The 18,666-nt window shown below is 32.2% G+C and overlaps 1 protein-coding gene across 1 annotated transcript in view; it reads left to right on the plus strand.

The window, feature by feature from the left end:
• The window catches only part of LOC150001661 (cadherin-related family member 3-like), a 104,379-nt gene that overhangs the window by 19,434 nt on the left and 66,279 nt on the right, over positions 1-18,666 (plus strand). Inside the window, exons 7-12 of the mRNA XM_090286884.1 lie at positions 1,174-1,319; positions 2,730-2,909; positions 6,082-6,173; positions 9,802-9,915; positions 14,182-14,294; positions 15,038-15,183. Coding sequence (XP_090143010.1) covers positions 1,174-1,319; positions 2,730-2,909; positions 6,082-6,173; positions 9,802-9,915; positions 14,182-14,294; positions 15,038-15,183 — 791 coding nt within the window. The remainder of the gene's footprint in view (positions 1-1,173; positions 1,320-2,729; positions 2,910-6,081; positions 6,174-9,801; positions 9,916-14,181; positions 14,295-15,037; positions 15,184-18,666) is intronic.

Genomic DNA, 18,666 nt, shown 5'->3' on the forward strand with positions numbered 1-18,666 from the left:
ATATTATCTGAAAATAGAAGCAAATATGGAGCTCAGTTTCTGTAACTGTCAATCTACATTTGCAGTTAAGGTGCCACCAACTTTTTGCAACATTTTTATGTTGCCTTCACACCTTCAATAAGAATGAATTTTTGCTTTTACTTAGTATAATTTAATGCTAGATATTAAAAGCAATACCAAAATTACTAAAATATTGTCCCAAAATATTGTTTTTATGTCTTATGAGACACAGTATGTTCAATTAAAATGAAAGAGAAAAGGAACTAATATAAAGTGATCCAAGTAAACATTGGAAATTACATTATATTTTGGTACCAAGAAGAAACCACACTGTAAAGGAGAAGCCACACTGTATCATGATGGTTAACAGGTTGTTTAGAGGAATGGTGTCATCTACTCACTTCCTTTTTCTTTACTTTACATTTTTTTGATAACATCCTTTAATCTCTTTTTCAATCCCAGATTTACTCTTTCCTTTTTTAAAAATTTGTACCAGGTTATGGTGTCTACCACATAGCATTATAGTTATTTATATCTGCATTCCCCACAAGCAGTGAGATAATCAAGAGCAGGAGAAGACTTTGTCCTTTGTGTATAAAGTGAAATGACACACTGTAAGTTGTTAATAAGTGTCTGAAGCTTGAATTATAGGTTAAATAAGAAAGAAATTTAAGGTTCATAATTGTTCTGGAAATTGATCAAGAACTTTAATTATAACTGAAAGAGGTGGGCAATAAATTTACAAGAAATATTTAGATTGTTTCCTTTTGTACGTTATCACTTTGGACAGCACTTCATCACACAAGATAACAAGATGAGAATAAGTCCCTTATGCTCAGTTACCAACTATTTCATACATTTGATTCTTGAAATAACAGAGGTTCACTATTTCAATCTTTTTTTTTTTAGTTTTTATCTCTGATGCGATATCCTTGATGTCTTGCATGATGCCAGATACTACATGAATAAAAATTAATGTGTATGCAAAAAAATTAAGTAACTTTGTGCCAAAAATGGATTTTCTTAACATTTCAATACTTTTAGAATTTTAAATTCTTGACAAGTAACGGTGGTATCATCACAAATCCAAAAGATTCTTTGTAAGTTATCATAGTAGCCAATATATACATACAAATTTCAACATTTTTCACCACCATATTTTTTTTTCTTTAGGCCATTTCCTTTAGATATTATTAATGTGACTGAAGGAAAACCTGTTGGGGAAACTATAGCAAGAGTAAAAGCAACAGATCAAGATGAAGATAGCAGCATTACTTATTCCTTTAAAACTCAGCAGGAAATGTTTGGCTTGGACCCTTGTAAGTTTTAAATACCCACATTGGCCCCACTTTTCTTCAACATTCATTATCCAATCTTTACATTTCCTTTAGCAGATAGCCTGGTAAAATTACTGCAAAATTAAATTAAACATGGACAAAGAAACACACCAAAAATATGTGGCATTTGACAGTTGCTATTTTCTTATTTGTTAAAATGATATTCTTGCAAAACAAAGAGTGTCACAGAACCTTAGTTGTCTAACTAGCCATTACCTTTCAGAGACAACCAATGCATATGCTTCTGCGAAGTTATAGTAGACTACATATAGGACAACCAAATCATATGTATTGCCTCTATTTCATTTGTACAGTTTGGGACTTTCCCTTAATAATTATGTTTTATACATTTGACTACTGATATATTTCTGTCTATGTGGAAAGGATTACTACTATGAAATATTGCTTTCCTATAGTCTATTGCAGTACCACAGGGAAACAAAAAACACCAGTAATAGAACTGCAAAGGCTAGTTAAGCAGCCTTTGTAAGGCTGTTGTCTCTACGTATGATGCTGGAGCTTGAAGTTCACAATGCAGGAAGTCAGGAAGGAAGGGGGATATAAAATGAAGGAGATGAAAGATAGACCAGAACATTCAAACATATGCTGGACTCCGGGAGAATGGACTAAAACCCTTGTCAGTCCTTGTTGCCTCTGAACTTAGTGTGGGTATCCTGCAGAAGCTGTGGCCTTTCATCACAAGTTTGAGCACATTCACCTGTTCTAGGAGTCAGATAAGCTGAAAGAAGAAACAGAGGTGTGTACACAATTCCAGACCTAGCTGCTACTGTACACCAGGATGAAATGGTGGCCCAGCAAAAACATACGTAAGAATGGAAACAGCTGCTGCTAACTTTTTACCCTCCCAATCAAGAATCTCCCTTGATTGTATCAGGGATAGTCATTTCTGTCTTCACAAAAGTCCCGCATTTGACCTCTGAGTTCATTTTTCAGTTTTCTATACAATAAGATTAAGTCAGATGGCAGAAGCAATACTTAATTAAAATTTTAGTATGGTTTGACTTTTTTTTCAGGTTCAAAAACACTAATAACTCTTAATATTGCAATTAAAATATATAGGGGCTTGTGTCTAGTATTTTTAAAGTAGACATGCTACCTATGCTTGGTAGATCCATAAATAACAATTTAGAGACTTAGAGGAAAATATTATGAAACCATTTATAATATTTAATTATATTTTAAAAGTAAATATAAAGCAAGTGGGTGTTTTTAAATAAATATTTTTAATGAAGTAGAAATGCTCAACATCATTTTTCTTATTTACTAAAAATGTATATTATTAACCGAATTAAAACACCATCAATATAAATAAATTAATGTGTTTAATGATTTGAATTTGGTAAGTTTTTTCATTTTATTCATTTTCATTAGTCACAGGCATAATCACTCTTCTTCAGCCTTTGAATCTTGACAATCCAAATAACTCTGAAATATACTCTTTGGAAATAGAGGCCAGAGATAATGGAAATAATACCAATACCTACATGTTTACAGTTTTTGTGGAGGATGTGGATGACCCAATTATCTGTGACTCAAGTTTCTCAACAGCAGGTATATTAAAAATCAATTTTTATTGATTACATTCATAAAATAATAGGGTGAGAACATTTTTTAAGTAAAATGTGGAATTATAGTTTATTTCTTATAGTTTAAGCATTTTTTTCTCTAGTTTTATGAAAGAGAGGTATATAAAGTGACAGAGGTATACAAAGTGACAGACATACTTCTAAAAATTATAATTAGATTTAGTGTAATTTCAATTAACATTCAAATAATTATTTCTTTGTATAGCAGATTGGGTAGAGGAATCCTTACAAAATTGTTTTAAGTTTATATGTAACATATGAATTAACAGGTAGTTCACAAGTTGTAAAATACATGAAAATATAAACAACAAGATATAATTTTCACCTACAGAGTCAACTAAGGTTTAAAAATAACAAAGGAAAAATAGCAATTTTGGCTAAGGTATGAAGAAATGAACATATCCATAAAGTGGAATTTTGAATAACCATCCTAAATTATGTTTTAGTAAACATTTATGGAATTTTAAAATGATTATAATTTTATTCCAGTATTCCTGTTTCTTCAAGTTCTTATTTTTGAATTTTTGAACATACAGTCAAGATTTATGCTTAAAATTTATAGTAGCATAATGCTTGAAATATCCAAAATGTCTAACAAAAAGAAATTGTTTAAAAGATGGTACATTAATTTGATAAAATGCAATCTTGCCGTTAAAAAATGTATTTCAAAATAATAAGCATAAAATTATATACAAACTATAAGAAGTTTCTTTAATTTTGTTGTATATTATATGATATTAATGGATAATTATAAACACATACCATAACATATATATTTTAAATCATCATTTTATCCTTTTTTTTAATGATTACAAGAAATTACTCTTTATTTTCCAACATTGTAATAAAGATTTCCTACTGTTTCATTTTTTGTTTCTTAAAAATCTAGTTTTAGTTAGTAAATTTCAACTTATTGAATAAGAATGATCATTAGTTCCAATAGAATGTAGTTATTTCATCTGATAGTCTTGTTCTGGAAATAATGCTTGCTTATAATATGATTTTAATTATATAAATTATAATAGATAATTAAAATAATATATCAAGGTACCCTTAAGTATGAGTAAAATAGATGTTTCTGAGAAGTTTGGTATAAATTAAAATTTTGTCAATTGTATTTTATTTTTAAAAAGTTTTATACAAAAAGCATTCCTGATATATTAATTGAAATCTGTATACTCATGTGTATCTAATAACTGTGTTTTTCTCATTAGAGCCATACAAATCACAACCTCACATACCCTTATATATACCCTGACTTCACCCTTATATGTATTTGTGATTTCATGAAGACCTTCTAAAACTAAAAACTTTCAAATATTTGAATGTACTTGAGACTTTGCACATAGTAGAATCTCAGAAAATACATACAAGTTGATTTTATTTGAATTTGGTAGGGTTAACTCGAGCTCATTAATTTATCTGTTTCACTAATTAATTTTCTATTCTTTTTACTCCATTTATTTCTAACCTTACTTGCTGACTTACCTTTCATATTAAAACCTCTCTACTCTCTAACTTCTCTGATTTGACTCCTTTAATTCCTCTTGCTGTTTCAATTAGGAGAAACTACCCAGCTAACTAGGAGAGAATTGGAAGCAAATGAAATTGAGGACAAAACGACAAGGCAAAACTCATTAAAATAGTTTTTTCTCCCCTGGATTCCTGCCCATTACTGTTCTCTCCATTTCTCACCACCAGCATTGTCTTTTCTCCATTTTTAAGAACTATTGCTCTTTTAGAAACTCTTAAGTTCCAAAACACACACACACTTCTTACTTTGAATCAAAACATAGCTTTGGTATGTGTAGTAAAAAACCTATCAAACAAAAATTTGTGTTAAAGGAAACTGTTCACAGAGGTTAAACTTCAGATAGAAAAACCTTCTAGGTAGGCCTTGACAATAAAAAACACTTACAGGTTTGGTGTTTATGAAAACATATTTTGGATCACTTTGAGACTATTTAATTGGTGTTCTTTGTAATTTCCTTTTGGTCTCCAAATTAGAGAAAGCTTAAAGATACACATGGATCCCAAGGAAGTCATTCTGACCTGATTTCTATTACAGATTTGGCTGAACCAGCATGAGCTTCCTAAGCAGCATCAACATCAAGATGCCTTTTTCTTCTATCTCATGGGTCTATGGTCCTTGGGACAGAAGAGTAGCAGAAAAGATACCACTTTATCTAAAAATTAGGGTAACTTTCTGGGTGTCTGTGAGATTATTGACAATTTTCAGGTGACTGATATGACATATGAATATTCAGTTCACTTACTATGTTAAATTATATAACTGCCTTAATTAACTGGAGCAAACCACTAAATTAGGGAATCTGTTAACATATGTTCAGTTTGAAACAAAGGTGCATGATAAGCAAACCCATTCACACAAAAAGTGTCCCATTACATTTATAGAAAGAGACAAACCGTATGAGGCTGTTGCAAGTCTTCCTAATCTGGATAATAATACAATGTTTCCTGGACATGAGATCTAAGATTTAAGAGCATGGAAAGCAAGAATACTCTTTTTCTTCTTTATTTTTTTAGTATCATTTGTTAAATCACGTAACAGGTGAAGAAACTGCCTATTTAAAAGTGTGTGCATTTGTATTATATGATTTTGAGGTAAGACAGAATCGCAATTGGTAACATAGAAAGGAAGAAAAGGCTTAGTGGTTAACAAAGTAAAGTAATTAACATTTATTGAGCGATTGTGAGATGTGTTCTGTATGACATTTTATTTAATCCTCGGAACTACTCTAAGATTGAAAGTGTACTTTATCCCTATTGTATGGGTAAGAATTGATGGACCAGAAGCGCAAATGTATTTCTGACTTTGCAAAATAATAAAAAAAAAGAGATAAAAAGCTTTAATTGCCTAGATAATCAAAGTTGAAATTGTTGAATAACCATTGGCTCTGTGCCAGACATTGAGCAATTATATTCTATTCTGTTCATTAGCCCCAAAATTAAATGTAGAAATATAAAACTGATATTGCTATTTTGGCTATCTTAAAATGGAAATTAATGGGGATAATTCTTCTTCTTTTTTTTTTCTGAAATACAGCATGACAGTAAGAGGTGGTAGTAGAATGTTTGAATTTTAATTATGGTCCATGGTTTATATAATTGTACAGGTGTTTCAGTGTCTGTTCCTGAAAACGTCCCTGCATCTGCTTTTATATATATGATTCTTGCAAGAGATCCAGATCCAGGACAAGAAGTTGAAGTACGTGTTTTATTGGCATCTATTTGTTTTTTTCCAACTTTGATTTTAAGAAGTGCTTGAATTTCCAGTGAGCAAAAAACTTTTTCATTAGGCTTTGAATTATTCTTTATATATTATGGTAGTTATTGATGTGAAAGAAGAAATTTAAGCCTTTGACTATAGTAAGAAACTAAAACTATGACTTGAAAATGAAAGAAATAGATCTTCTAAAATAATGTAAAAGCACTTTGAAAAACTAGAGCTTACATTTATTTGCATTTCTAATGACATTTATATAGCAGAGAGAATATCCTTTCATGTTTTATTGTCTTTTATTCACCCCAGATCAAAAATATTTTATTATACATATAATTTAAATAAAGTATGTTATACATTCTTATTATTTCTGGTTTCAGAAGTAATAAATAAATAATAGCAAATTAATAAGTAATAAATGACAAAATAGCTGCAGATGAAGAGAGGGTAAAGAAGAAGAAACACAAGATAATTCATCGCATTAGATTTTCTCAGAAAATTATATGGTGTACATATAACCTGCGTTATTATTATATTGTTAGAAAAAATGATTTCTTGATTACACAATATATTAGAAATCATATTAACACACTGGAATATTATTTCTTAAATATTGTAATCCTTAGTCTAATTCTTATTAAAGCAACTTAAGTTTTTGTTTTGTTTTTTTCCATTTGTCCATACTTTAACAGCTGGCTCATAAGCATCACTTGGAGAATATGGTTGAACTGAACATTTAAGGGGCAGCTTGGTGGAGAATGTATCTGTATATAATTTTTCTGGTGATCTTATTATAATTAGGCATTTTTCAGCAATGCCAGTTTTTTTTTCTTTTCTTCTTCTACTTTTTTTTTTGCTTCTGTGAAATTTATAATGAGGACATAAGATAACACAAGAAAGTATAATTTCTAGTTTACCAGGCTCAGATAGTCCATGTATGTGGGTATATAAATGTGCGGGGAAGGATGTGGGTCAGAGTTTGAGAATATGTGTGTTTAGGTATGTGTGGGGTTAGGCTTGAAGGATGGAGTCTGTGTAATTATCAATTATAATGTGCTTATATTTATATTCTCCATAACTGAAAATTATAATATCTGGGTTTTATTACAGAAATCTTTGGAAAATAAAAAGCCAAAACTTGGAAACTAATAATTTTTTAAAGTATATTTTATTGATTACGTTGTTACATTAGTCCCCAATTTTTTTCCCTTTGCTTCCTCCACCCAATACCCCCATTCCCTTCAGCAATCCCACCCACCTTAGTTCACGTCCATGGGTTGTGCATATAAGATCTTTGGATTCACCCTTTCTTTTCCTATATTATTCTTAACTTTCCCCTATTTTGTATCATCCAGTTATGCTTCTTAATCCCTGCACCATTTCCCCATTTCTCCCTCTTCCTCTGCCCTGCTGGTAACTCTCCAGATGATCCCCATACCCATGATTCTGTTCCTATTCTAGTTTGCTTAATTGGGTTTTGTTTTTATTTTTTAGATTCAGTTGTTGATAGCTGTGAGTTTGTTGTCATTTTAATGTTCATAAGTTTGATCTTCTTTTTCTTAAGTAAGTGCCTTTGACATTTCATATAATAATGGCTTGGTAATGATGAACTCCTTTAGCTTTACCTTGTCTGAGAAGCACTTTATCTGCTCTTCCATTCTAAATGATAATTTTACTGGATAGAGTAATCTTAGTTGTAAGTCCTTGCTTTTCATCACATTGAATACTTCTTGCCAGCCCCTTCTTGCCTGCAAAGTTTCTTTTGAGAAACCAGCTGACAGTCTTATAGGCACCCCTTTGTAGGTAAGTCTCTGCTTTTCTCTTGTTGCTTTTAAGATTCTCTCTTTATCTTTAACCTTTGGCATTTTAATTATGATGTGTCTTGGTGTGTTCCTCCTTGGGTCTAGCTTGTTTGGGACTCTCTGTGCTTCCTGGACTTGTACGTCCATTTCCTTTGCCAAATTTGGGAAGTTTTTCCTTCGTTATTTTTTCACATAAGCTTTCAATTTCTTGCTCTTCCTCTTCTCCTTCTGGCACCCTATGATTCAGATGTTAATATGTTTAAAGTTGTCCCAGAAGTTGTAATGCCTCTACTCATTTTTTTTAATTCTTGTTCCCTGATTCTGTACTGGTTGACTGTTTATTTCTTCCTTATGTGCCAAATCATTGATTTGAACCCCAGCTTCCTACCCTTCACCATTGGTTTTGTGCTGGGACTGTGAGCTCTGCGGTCTGGGTCTGGTCTGGTGCTGGGAGTGCTCCTCAGGTGTCTCTTCCTAGTTTTTAAAACATGTGACCATGCTTTCTGTCAGACTGCCGCTGCCACCACTGCCGCCACTGCTGTCGCCACAACACTGCATCCTCTTTGCCCTGGCTCTGCCCCTCCTACCTGTCTGGATGAGTATTTCTTCTTTATTTCTTTGTTTGTTGGACTTCCATGCAGCTCAATTTTCTGGGACTTCTGGTTGTCTCTAGTTTTGAAGTAGTTGTATTCCTTCTTAGTTGTGGAGGGAGATGCAGAAGGTCTGTCTAGGCCTCCATCTTGGCCAGAAGTCTGGAAACTAATAATTTTTAACAAATCCAAAGCTATAATAATAAGAGGAAAAACAAAGAAAAGGAGATTTTCCATAAGAACAGTTAATGGATTTTAGTTTAACATAAGACAACTTTGGTTGTTCACTTATAGACAAAAGAAAATCAATTAATATGCCCATCAAAATGATTGTGATATCTGTTTACAAATGGCATAAGACATCATGTCTCCCAGGCTTTACAAAATTTTGGGTTGTAAATTCAAAATATGTAATGTCTTTACTAAATCCTTTCTACAATATTTAATGTTCATCTTGAAACTGAGTCCAGTTATAATCATGGGTGCTAATAATAAAGAGAAATATGCTGATGCTCATAAAAAATAAACTTTGTCTAAAGCAATATTTAATTGCATCATGCAGAAAATTAGTACAGAGATGAGATTAAATGCTTTCTACCAAGTAATTCAGTCCCTATGCCTCCTTTAGGTACACTTCCTGAGTATACAAGGAGAAATGACTTTTTTTTTAATTAGAAAATTCTGTAAATGCCAACACTGGAAAATAAACTAATTATAAACCCAGTGATAGTTATTTATTTAAATGCTCTAATACTTAAGTATAAAAATCTTTGGAGCCCTGGCCAGTATGGCTCAGTTGGTTGGAGCATCGTCCCTTAGACTGAAGGGTCCCGGGTTTGGTTCCCTATCAGGGCACATAGCTAGGTTACTGGTTCAGTTCCCAGCTAGGGCATGTATGAGAGGCCAACAGACCAATGTTTCTCTCTCACATTAATGTTTCTCTCTTTCTTTCTGCAATGGAAAAGAAAAAAAAATTCTCCAGTGAGGATTAAAAACAAATCTTTGGAAAAAAAAATTGTGAAAGAATTTTCAGATTGCTTTTGAAGTCTAGAATTGAAAGAAAGTTTACCTTTTATTTTCCTGGTGTTATTGTGACAAAGCTACTATTAGTGTAGTTAGGTTTTGCCATACAATTACATCAAAACTGTCAGTTCAAAATTCATGCTTTTTCAATTATGGATTAACCACCTATTATTTTTTGTTTGTGTATGTGTTTTTAAGTTTTTAGTATTAAATTCTTCAGTTAATGCTACTACCTACTTTGCTTTGGATTCATACAATGGTGTTATTTCTAAAACCACAGAACCTCTTTTGGACTACGAGATAAATCCTAAGGTGAGAACAAATATAAATCTTAACATTAAAATAACAAAAATCTTTAAATGTTCTGCATTAAAATAATTTTCAATATTCTCAATAATAATTTTTTAAACTTATTTAAATTAAAATAAGAATGCCAAACATATGTGATTTCATTTTTATACTCCCATAGACCAAGCAGAAATTCACTTTAAGAAAGTAAATTTAGAAACTTATTTGATTCATTTTACTTTTCTTCTTTAGACTTTATTTAAATATTATTTTAGTTTTTGTGTTTGCTTCTTCAGGTTTGTATAAAAGTTGGAGAAGGGATTGTCTCCATATTCAAAAGCATTAACTGAGGCAATGTTCTGGGTAATTAAATAAAATTACACTTTTACAGTCATGAATTACCTGGAGAATTGCCTCTCTCTTTTTGAAGTTAGAGATCAGGCCTGTTTACACCCCTTCCCCACTTCCCACTCCCAATGTTAGGGTCAAATTTTAAATTCACAAATATTTGAGAGGAAGAGAGAGGTAGGTATAAAGGATGGAAAAAATAACAAATCAGCATCCTTACCAAATCATTTGGGAAATGGGGCCACTTATATTTCAAATGTTTTCTAGTTTTTTTGAACATTCTTAATGTTTCTAGTAGTAGACATCAGGTATTATTATTTTTTAATATCTTACCTAGAACAAACTTTTAAATACTGCAATTATTTTAACCAAAATTTTTACCACTGTGAGAAGTAAAGAAAAAATAAAAATAAAAAGCAACAGTTATTCCAGAATAACTGGCTAATATCTTATAATATTTCTTTTTACTCTGGCACTGTAGGATCATCTCATATTGTCAACTCTGCTGTTTTTCACTCACTTGTAAACAAAGTGATCTTGTTCTTTTCATATAAAAAGCCCTACTGACATTTTTATTTTAATTGCGTTGACTTTATGAATTTGACTGGAATTAGCATCTTTATCATCCAAAAACCAGGATGATTAATTCATTTATTCATAGCTTCACTAAGTCCTTGTATTTTACTCCATGAAATTTTGTATTTTTACAGATATGTATGATAGTCCTAAACAACTTTAATTTTACTGTTAAATATTCATTTTCTAATTGTTCTTCAGAGTGATAGAAGAAACTATTAATTTTTATATCTTGATCTTAAAAACAAACGACTAACTCATATTGATTCTAATAATTTCTCAATGATCTTTCATTTTTTGTATAACATTCATCAAATACATGTAAAAATGACAGTTGTTTCTTTTTCTTTAATTCTTATAACTTCTTATTCATATTATATGCTTTATTTTTAATAAAGGACTTCAAGAACAATGTTTCCTTACAAATGGTAGGTAATAGGATGCATCCTTGTCTTGAATTTAAAAGTTACTTAAATGTTTCAAATAAGAATGTTATTAGTTCTAGGGTTATGATAGACAACCTTTATTAAGTAACATAATTTTGCATTACTACTATTTTGTTGAATTTTTTAAGTCAGAAATTTAATATTATTTTTTATAACATAACATCTGCTTAGAAAATTAAGGTAGTTTCTTTTTCCCCACTTTTTACATTTCTTTTTCTTTTTTAAATTTATTTTTATTTCATTTTTCCATTATCATTTATCCCCCTTATACCCACCCACCCCCAATACATACAATCACCACATTGTTGTTCATGACCATGAGTCCTTTGTCCTTTTTGCTGGATCCCTCCACCCCCTAACCACCCCCTAGAGCTGTCAGCCTGCTCTCCATGAGTTTCTTTTTTAATCTATTAAAATTCTGAGTTACTTTAATATATTTTCTTTTATTATACCATCCTTGTTTTTCTGACATATAACTTACCCCATATAAGGTAGTTTTCAATACAGATTACTGTATTTCATTTGCTAATATTTTAATTTAATTCTGGAATTCTAATCCTGAGACTTTCATCCTGCCTTTGCTGACTAAAGCTCAAGGGTGGTTTGTTCACTCATGTTTTTCCCTGTACACACGAGATCGTCTCTCCTCCCCCCCCAATAATTGTATTTCACTTGCATTATAGAAGGATTATAGCAAATTATTTGACTCTGTCCACCAAACTGATCTAAAAGAAAACTTTCATTTGATAAATTTTACCCTACTTTGGTTTACGTGTTGGTCTTTTTCCTATTAGAATGTGAATTTTTCAATGTTAAAGTTATTTCTAGTTTTTGCCTCTTGTGGACTGCACAACTAATGCTTAAGAAATATTTCTTGATTGAAAGCATGAACTCTACTGATTTGAAAGGTCTGTGTGCTTTGTTAAGACCTAAAACATCAAGAAACAATAGAGATTCATTGGTTCAAAAACACTTTATCCATTATTTGCTGTATGCCAAGTACTTGTTCGTACCCTTCACCTGATTTCTAAGACATCACACATTTATTTTCATCCTAATTGTGTTCTAAAGAAAGAAAACACTTACATTATGTTGAGTATGATTTAGGCATCAGTAAGATACAAATGATAACTTACTTAATTCTTATGAAAACCCTGTAAAATAGATACCATTATCTCCTCCATTCTACAAATGAAGATACTAAGTCCAAATAAATAACTTGGCCAAGATCATCCAGCTAGTAAATGGATGGGTCATGATTCCAATAAAAGCAATGTAACTTTAAGATGGTTAATCACCAACATGTTCTCTTGCCACTGTTGGCTTGTCATCTCTTTTGAGAAACTGTTACCATCCTCCCTCACGTTTTTATACTCTGCTGCTATATAGGCCTTATAGAAACTGTGTGCGGCTCATTTTATTTACTTACTTTATTTATTTATTTACTTTATTTTTAAGAGGAGGAAGCAGGGAGAGAGAAAAGGAGAGAAACATGGACGTGATAGAGAAACAGCAATCAATTGCCTCTTGCACATGCCCCACACCGGCAATCAAACCCACAACCCAGGCATGTTCCCTGACTAGGAATAGAACCCATTACCGTTGGTTTATGGGATGGTGTTCCAACCAACTAAGCCACACTGGCCAAGTTGTGTGCTGCTCATTTTAAATATTAGTGTTTGGTACTTAATGGATATACTGGGAATAAATGAACAGATAAATAATTGGCTAATTCACAATAGCTGCACTGTCATAGGGTTCCTGTTTTGTAAGACTGTGTCAAAGCAGAGGAAAATTGACATATTTGAGGGTAAACCTTTCATTTTAAATCATCCTTTCTTCTTGCCTTTTAAGCAATTTATACATTTTTTTCCTGAATAATAATTTAATTTAGCGGTAATATGTTTTCAGTTAAGCCACATTTTAGTTAAATATTCCTTATAATTTTAGTTTCTTCTCATTTATTTAAAATATTCCTAAAATAGAATTCTTAACAAAGTAAAATATAGAATTAAAAGCATGTTGAAGTATTTATTTGTTTATACCATAGTTATTACATATAGAATTAAATTTAATAAAAGAAAAATTTAAATTATACTCTTTGTCAAATTTAGCTATTACCTTATTAGACAACATTTCTTTTTTTAAATTTTTGATTGATTTATTGTTTTTCTATTACAGCTGTCCCATCCCCCCCCAATACTCCCCCTCTACCCTCCACCCCTTCTCCCACAGTCAACCCCCATCCTATTGTTAATTTCCATGGGTCATTTATACTAGTTCCTTAACTAGATCCTTCCCTGTCTTATTCCCTTTCTTCCCCTCCTCCCCCTGGTCACTGTTAGTCTGCTCCTTGTTTACATGCCTCTCATTCAATTTCGCTCATTTGTTTGTGTTGTTCATTAGTTTCCTGTATTAGGTGATATCATATGGTATTTGTCTTGACAACATTTCTTATTTACATATTAGAATATCAACTTTTTAAATGAAGTTTTACTACTTTTTGAGGTTTCTAAAGTAACTAGACTTTAAACATTTTTTTCAAAAGTAAGATAGTTGTTTAGATTTATATAATTTTTTTCCTAACCAGTGAAACTTGTTACTCTTTCCTTAAGTATTTCAAGAAATTGAAATTGACTATGTTGGCTTAAATATAGCATACCTAAACCAATGTTTAAAAATATGGTCAACGTTTCATAACAATTGATAGATAACATTAATAACAGAAATCTGTAGGAGAGTACAAAACACATTTCTCTTGACAAATGACCTTAAGATGTTTTGGGAATGAATCTACATTCTTATGTTTGCAATTTTTTAAAGTGTTTTTAATTTTATTTTTAAAGCATTTTTTAATGTAAAGGGGAATTGCATATTTTAAGCATTCAAAAATCATTCTGTCTTCTCTTACATGTTTTAGCATTTCCAGATTGTGGTGGCTGTGAGAAATAGAGGGAATCTGTCTCTGGAGTCCTGCACTGGCACCATCACTATAAATATCAGAAATGTTAATGACGAGAGTCCTATTTTTAGGTAAGCAATGTGTAATCTAAATAATTAAATGCAAAAATTTAGCAACTAAAACTTTTTTTATAATGGTATAAATAACAGTGTTTGGATATTATTTCCATTGCCGATATTCTTACAAATATTCAAAGTAACCTAGGGCAAACCACTGTAAGCCCTATGTTATCACTTTTTTACATACAGTGAAAGTCACCTCCCTTTATATTTGGTGCTTGAAACTACAGGAAACTGTCCTTTTGTTTTTGATGGAATAAGAATTCAAAGCTTTCTATTTTCCTGCTCTTTATCTTTAATAAGTAAAATATTGTGAAAAATTCATGTTGATACAGTCATATTGAAAAATCAATGTAGCCATTAAAAAAAATTTAGGCAATGAGTACTTACTGATATAAAAATATTTTCAAACATATATGAAATAAAAAAAGTGATTGCAAAAATGTTTATACTATTTTGTTATCTGAATTAAAGTGTAATTTACCAGTCACAAAGAGAACTAGAGAAAGGGTATAGATAGGAGGAAACATTTTTTAAAGTTTTACTTTATAATTCATAAACTTTATATATATGTGTGTATGTATATATATATATATATATATATATATAAAATTTGTAAAAAAGACTTTTTAAAGACAGAGTCTTGAAACTGTTACAAAATATGTATCACAAAATTTAAAATATAGGTTGTGTGACATTGATGAAAAGAGACATTTGTTTACACTAAGTGATAAAAAATCCCTTTTGTCCCACAGATACATACCAGATGCACCTATAAATATTTATGAAAATCTGCCTGTTGGAACAAAGCTAGTCAAGTTGACAGCAACTGATAGAGACATAGGAGATTCAGTAAATTATGAATTTATAGGCACACCAAGAGAATTTTCAATAAATGAAGGTATAATAATTTTATTGCTAATAATTTCATAAAGTATAACATAAAGCATGATTTTTACTAGTTAAAAATAAGCCTGATTATCACTCTTCTAGGGTAAAAGACTCTTTACAATATTTATGAACATGTATAGCATATGTTATATGTGGTAAAAAGTGATCATCCCTTCCTTTTCAGAAGTATGGAAATGGTCTGCACAATCTGTGTGCTCCAGGGGACTCCCAAACAATTCAGACCCACAGCAGGGGTCCCTGGGACATTACTGTATAAGGTTTTCTCTGAGAAGTGGATTTACCCATGGAAACCATAGTACTAGTCAAATAAATTGAATATTTATTCTATATCATACATTCTTATAAGCACTCTGCATACATGATAACTCTTTTGTGTTTTTACTATATTAATCTTCAACTAACGTGATGCTTGGAGAGGACACTTAATGTACCCAAAGCTCATGAAGCTAATTTGCATGGCAGAACCTGTATTTGATTATGATATTTGTAACTCTAATACATTCTATAAGACCTAATGTTAGGAGTCCATGACTCTAACAACCTAGGAACAAAGCAAGGGAAGGGGAGAAAGAAAGGTTTCTCTTTTTTAAAAAGTGAAGTAGAATTTTATACATAAAGGAACAGGATTGAACATACCCTGTCTATCATATCAGTAGAAAGAGCCCCGTTTTGGGAGTAGAATCTGAGAGCCGTGAGAGTTGACGATAGAGAGCAGGACTGTGGCAGATCAGAGCTTAAGCCAGAAGAGAAAGGTGTCCCAGCCGGTAGTGAGGAGAGGGGAGTGGCAGCATAGATTAGTTATGTATCAGGGAGATTCATAAAAGAACTATTTTAAAGATAAATGAATGCTAGTTTCTTCCATCAGATATGAGAGTTATAAATGACATTTTAACCTATAAGAACCCCTTAGAGAAATGGCTCTTTTTGAGGTAACATGAGTTAAAGTAGAGATAATCTTGAAATATCTTGTGACAGAAAGAAAGAACATGCTCAGAGATTGATGAGGGTATGTTAAAAAGACATGGAAATCAGTTTGAATTGGCTCCCTGTAGCCAGTGCAGGGCAATTTGAACATCAAAATGAATAGCAATGGTTGCAGATTGTAACCCATTATATAAAATGGGGCACCATGAGTTCAAATAGATAAAAATACATATATAAGTTGCGAGCCAAGTGGTGAGCATTATTCTTTACATATTTTCAAAATATCTCACCACAAAATACTTATTAATTACAAAGAATAAAATAACAACTTAAAAGTGGAGGAAACTGGCAGATACTATCTTAGTCAAGTAGTTAAAGTGGACATCCTCAGGAACAAGACAAACTGATAGCATGCAATAGGAACACAGTATAACTTCTGTGAAATTTATTCCAAAACTGCTTAACCCAAATTTATTGTGAGCAGACATCAGGCACATCTAACTGAAGGAAATTCTCCAGAATGACTAGTCTTTCATCTTCAAAATGGTCATGAAGGACTTTCTAGATTGAAGGAGACTAAAGAGACATGACAATGTGTGGCTCTGAACTAGATCTTTTTGATATAACAATATTTGTGAGATGAGTGAAATTTGAAAGGGAGTTTCAGCATAAGCTGCATTGATGTTAACTTCTGAATTTTGTAGTTTCTATTGTGGTAATGTTGGAGAATGCTCTTAAGAAATATTTCAAGTATTTGGAGATCATGGATATCACCAAGTCCATCAAATGGTTCATAAAAATCTTTCCCACATGTTTGTGATTATTTAAAACATTTAATAATTACAAAGCCCTGGCTGGTTTGGCTCAGTGGATTGAGCGTCGGCCTGCGAGCTAAGTGTCGCTGGTTCGATCTTCCAGTCAGGGCACATCAGAGAAGGAAAACTCTGACTCCAAAAAACCTCCGCTGCCTTGCGGCATACCTCTTCAGGGGAAAGGCTAAGGGAGTAAACCCCGACAGAAAATCCGGAGCCGGAGTCCCTAAGGCGGTTTGACGTTGTAGTCAACACCGGCAACTCCTGCGGCGCACCTGAAGCCAAGCTGTATTGACTCCGTCTTTCCCTTGGACCCTTCAGCTGCGAAGAGAGGGGGGGTCTGCTGCATGGGCAACAGCAGACCCTCCACATCACCCTGCCCAGGCTCTGTAGCTTCAGCTTCACTGGAGAGGACACTCCAGCGTCATCAACACGGGAGGAGACAGATACCGTGTCACTCCCGAGTCGGACTGCACAGCCATTCTCGGTGGTGCAGATAGACTCTTAAGAAGCTACACCATCATCTCTCGAGACGGACGGCTGCCGACGACGACGACGACGAATAATTACAAAGACTAAAATATAGAAATGAATAAAGACAAAAATGAAAATATAGAAGGTAGGCAGAGAAGAGACAATACCTTAAATTACATTCTAAATATCCCTGAATAATCAAACAAAAGTATTGGAACATAACAAATACCAAAAAAAGTATCACCGAAGAAAATGTTCCTAATATAAAATAAGATCAGAGGTTATGTATTTAAAAAAACAAAGATTCTGATAAATCAATACAGAATGACTGAATCTGAAACATATTCTTGTAAAATATTAGATATTAACAAAAAATACATTTGAGGCCCTAGGCAAAAAAGATTAACTCATTTATAAAAGAGTGATAATAGAATTGTAAACATATTTTCTACAATGCTTTTTTTCACAAGATAATACAGTAACATATTCAGGAAATTCAAGGACATAAAAAGTGTCTTAGAAAATTTATACACAGAAAATGATCTCACAGGTAAGAAAGCAGATCGAATTTTAGAAGTATGAAAGCACTCAAGATATATTGTTCCTCTTCCTGAGGGATCCACTAGAGGATGCACTCCAGGCAACTAAAATAACTGGGGAGATATCAGCATAGAAATAATGCTGGGAATTAAATATATATTTACTTAGAAAACTAAAAATGAACAACACTTAAAAAGGAGAGAGTGTATTACACATAAAAGCTAAATGCTCTGCAAATACAGATACAATAAAATTATATAAAAACAACTTAATTAAAATCTCAAATTTTATTTTTATTGATATTTTCTTCTTAAAAACTTGTATATATTATTTTTTAAATTGAATTTATTAGGATGACATTGGTTTGCAAAACCATAGAGGTTTTAAGTGTACGACTCAAGAGAGTATCACTGCACACTGCGTCATGCGCTCTTCCTTCCAAGCAGGTTTCTTTCTGGCCCTATTGCCCTCAGCCTTTGCACACCTCCACCTAGCCCCCAACATACCTTTCCCTCCGGCTACCACCACACTATTATCTGTGTCTATGTGTTATGTTTATAATGGTTTCTTTTTTGGCTAGTCCCCTTGCCTTCTTTTATCCAGTCTCCTCTCCCACCTACCCTCTGACAACTGTCTATTCTATATATCAATGCCTTTTAAAAAATTTTGTTCATCAGTTTATTTTGTTCATATATTGAGATCATATGGTAGCTGTCTTTCTC

This window comes from Furipterus horrens, unplaced genomic scaffold (assembly GCF_987537825.1).
Source record: "Furipterus horrens unplaced genomic scaffold, mFurHor1.1.pri manual_scaffold_9, whole genome shotgun sequence".
Lineage (NCBI taxonomy): Eukaryota > Metazoa > Chordata > Mammalia > Chiroptera > Furipteridae > Furipterus > Furipterus horrens.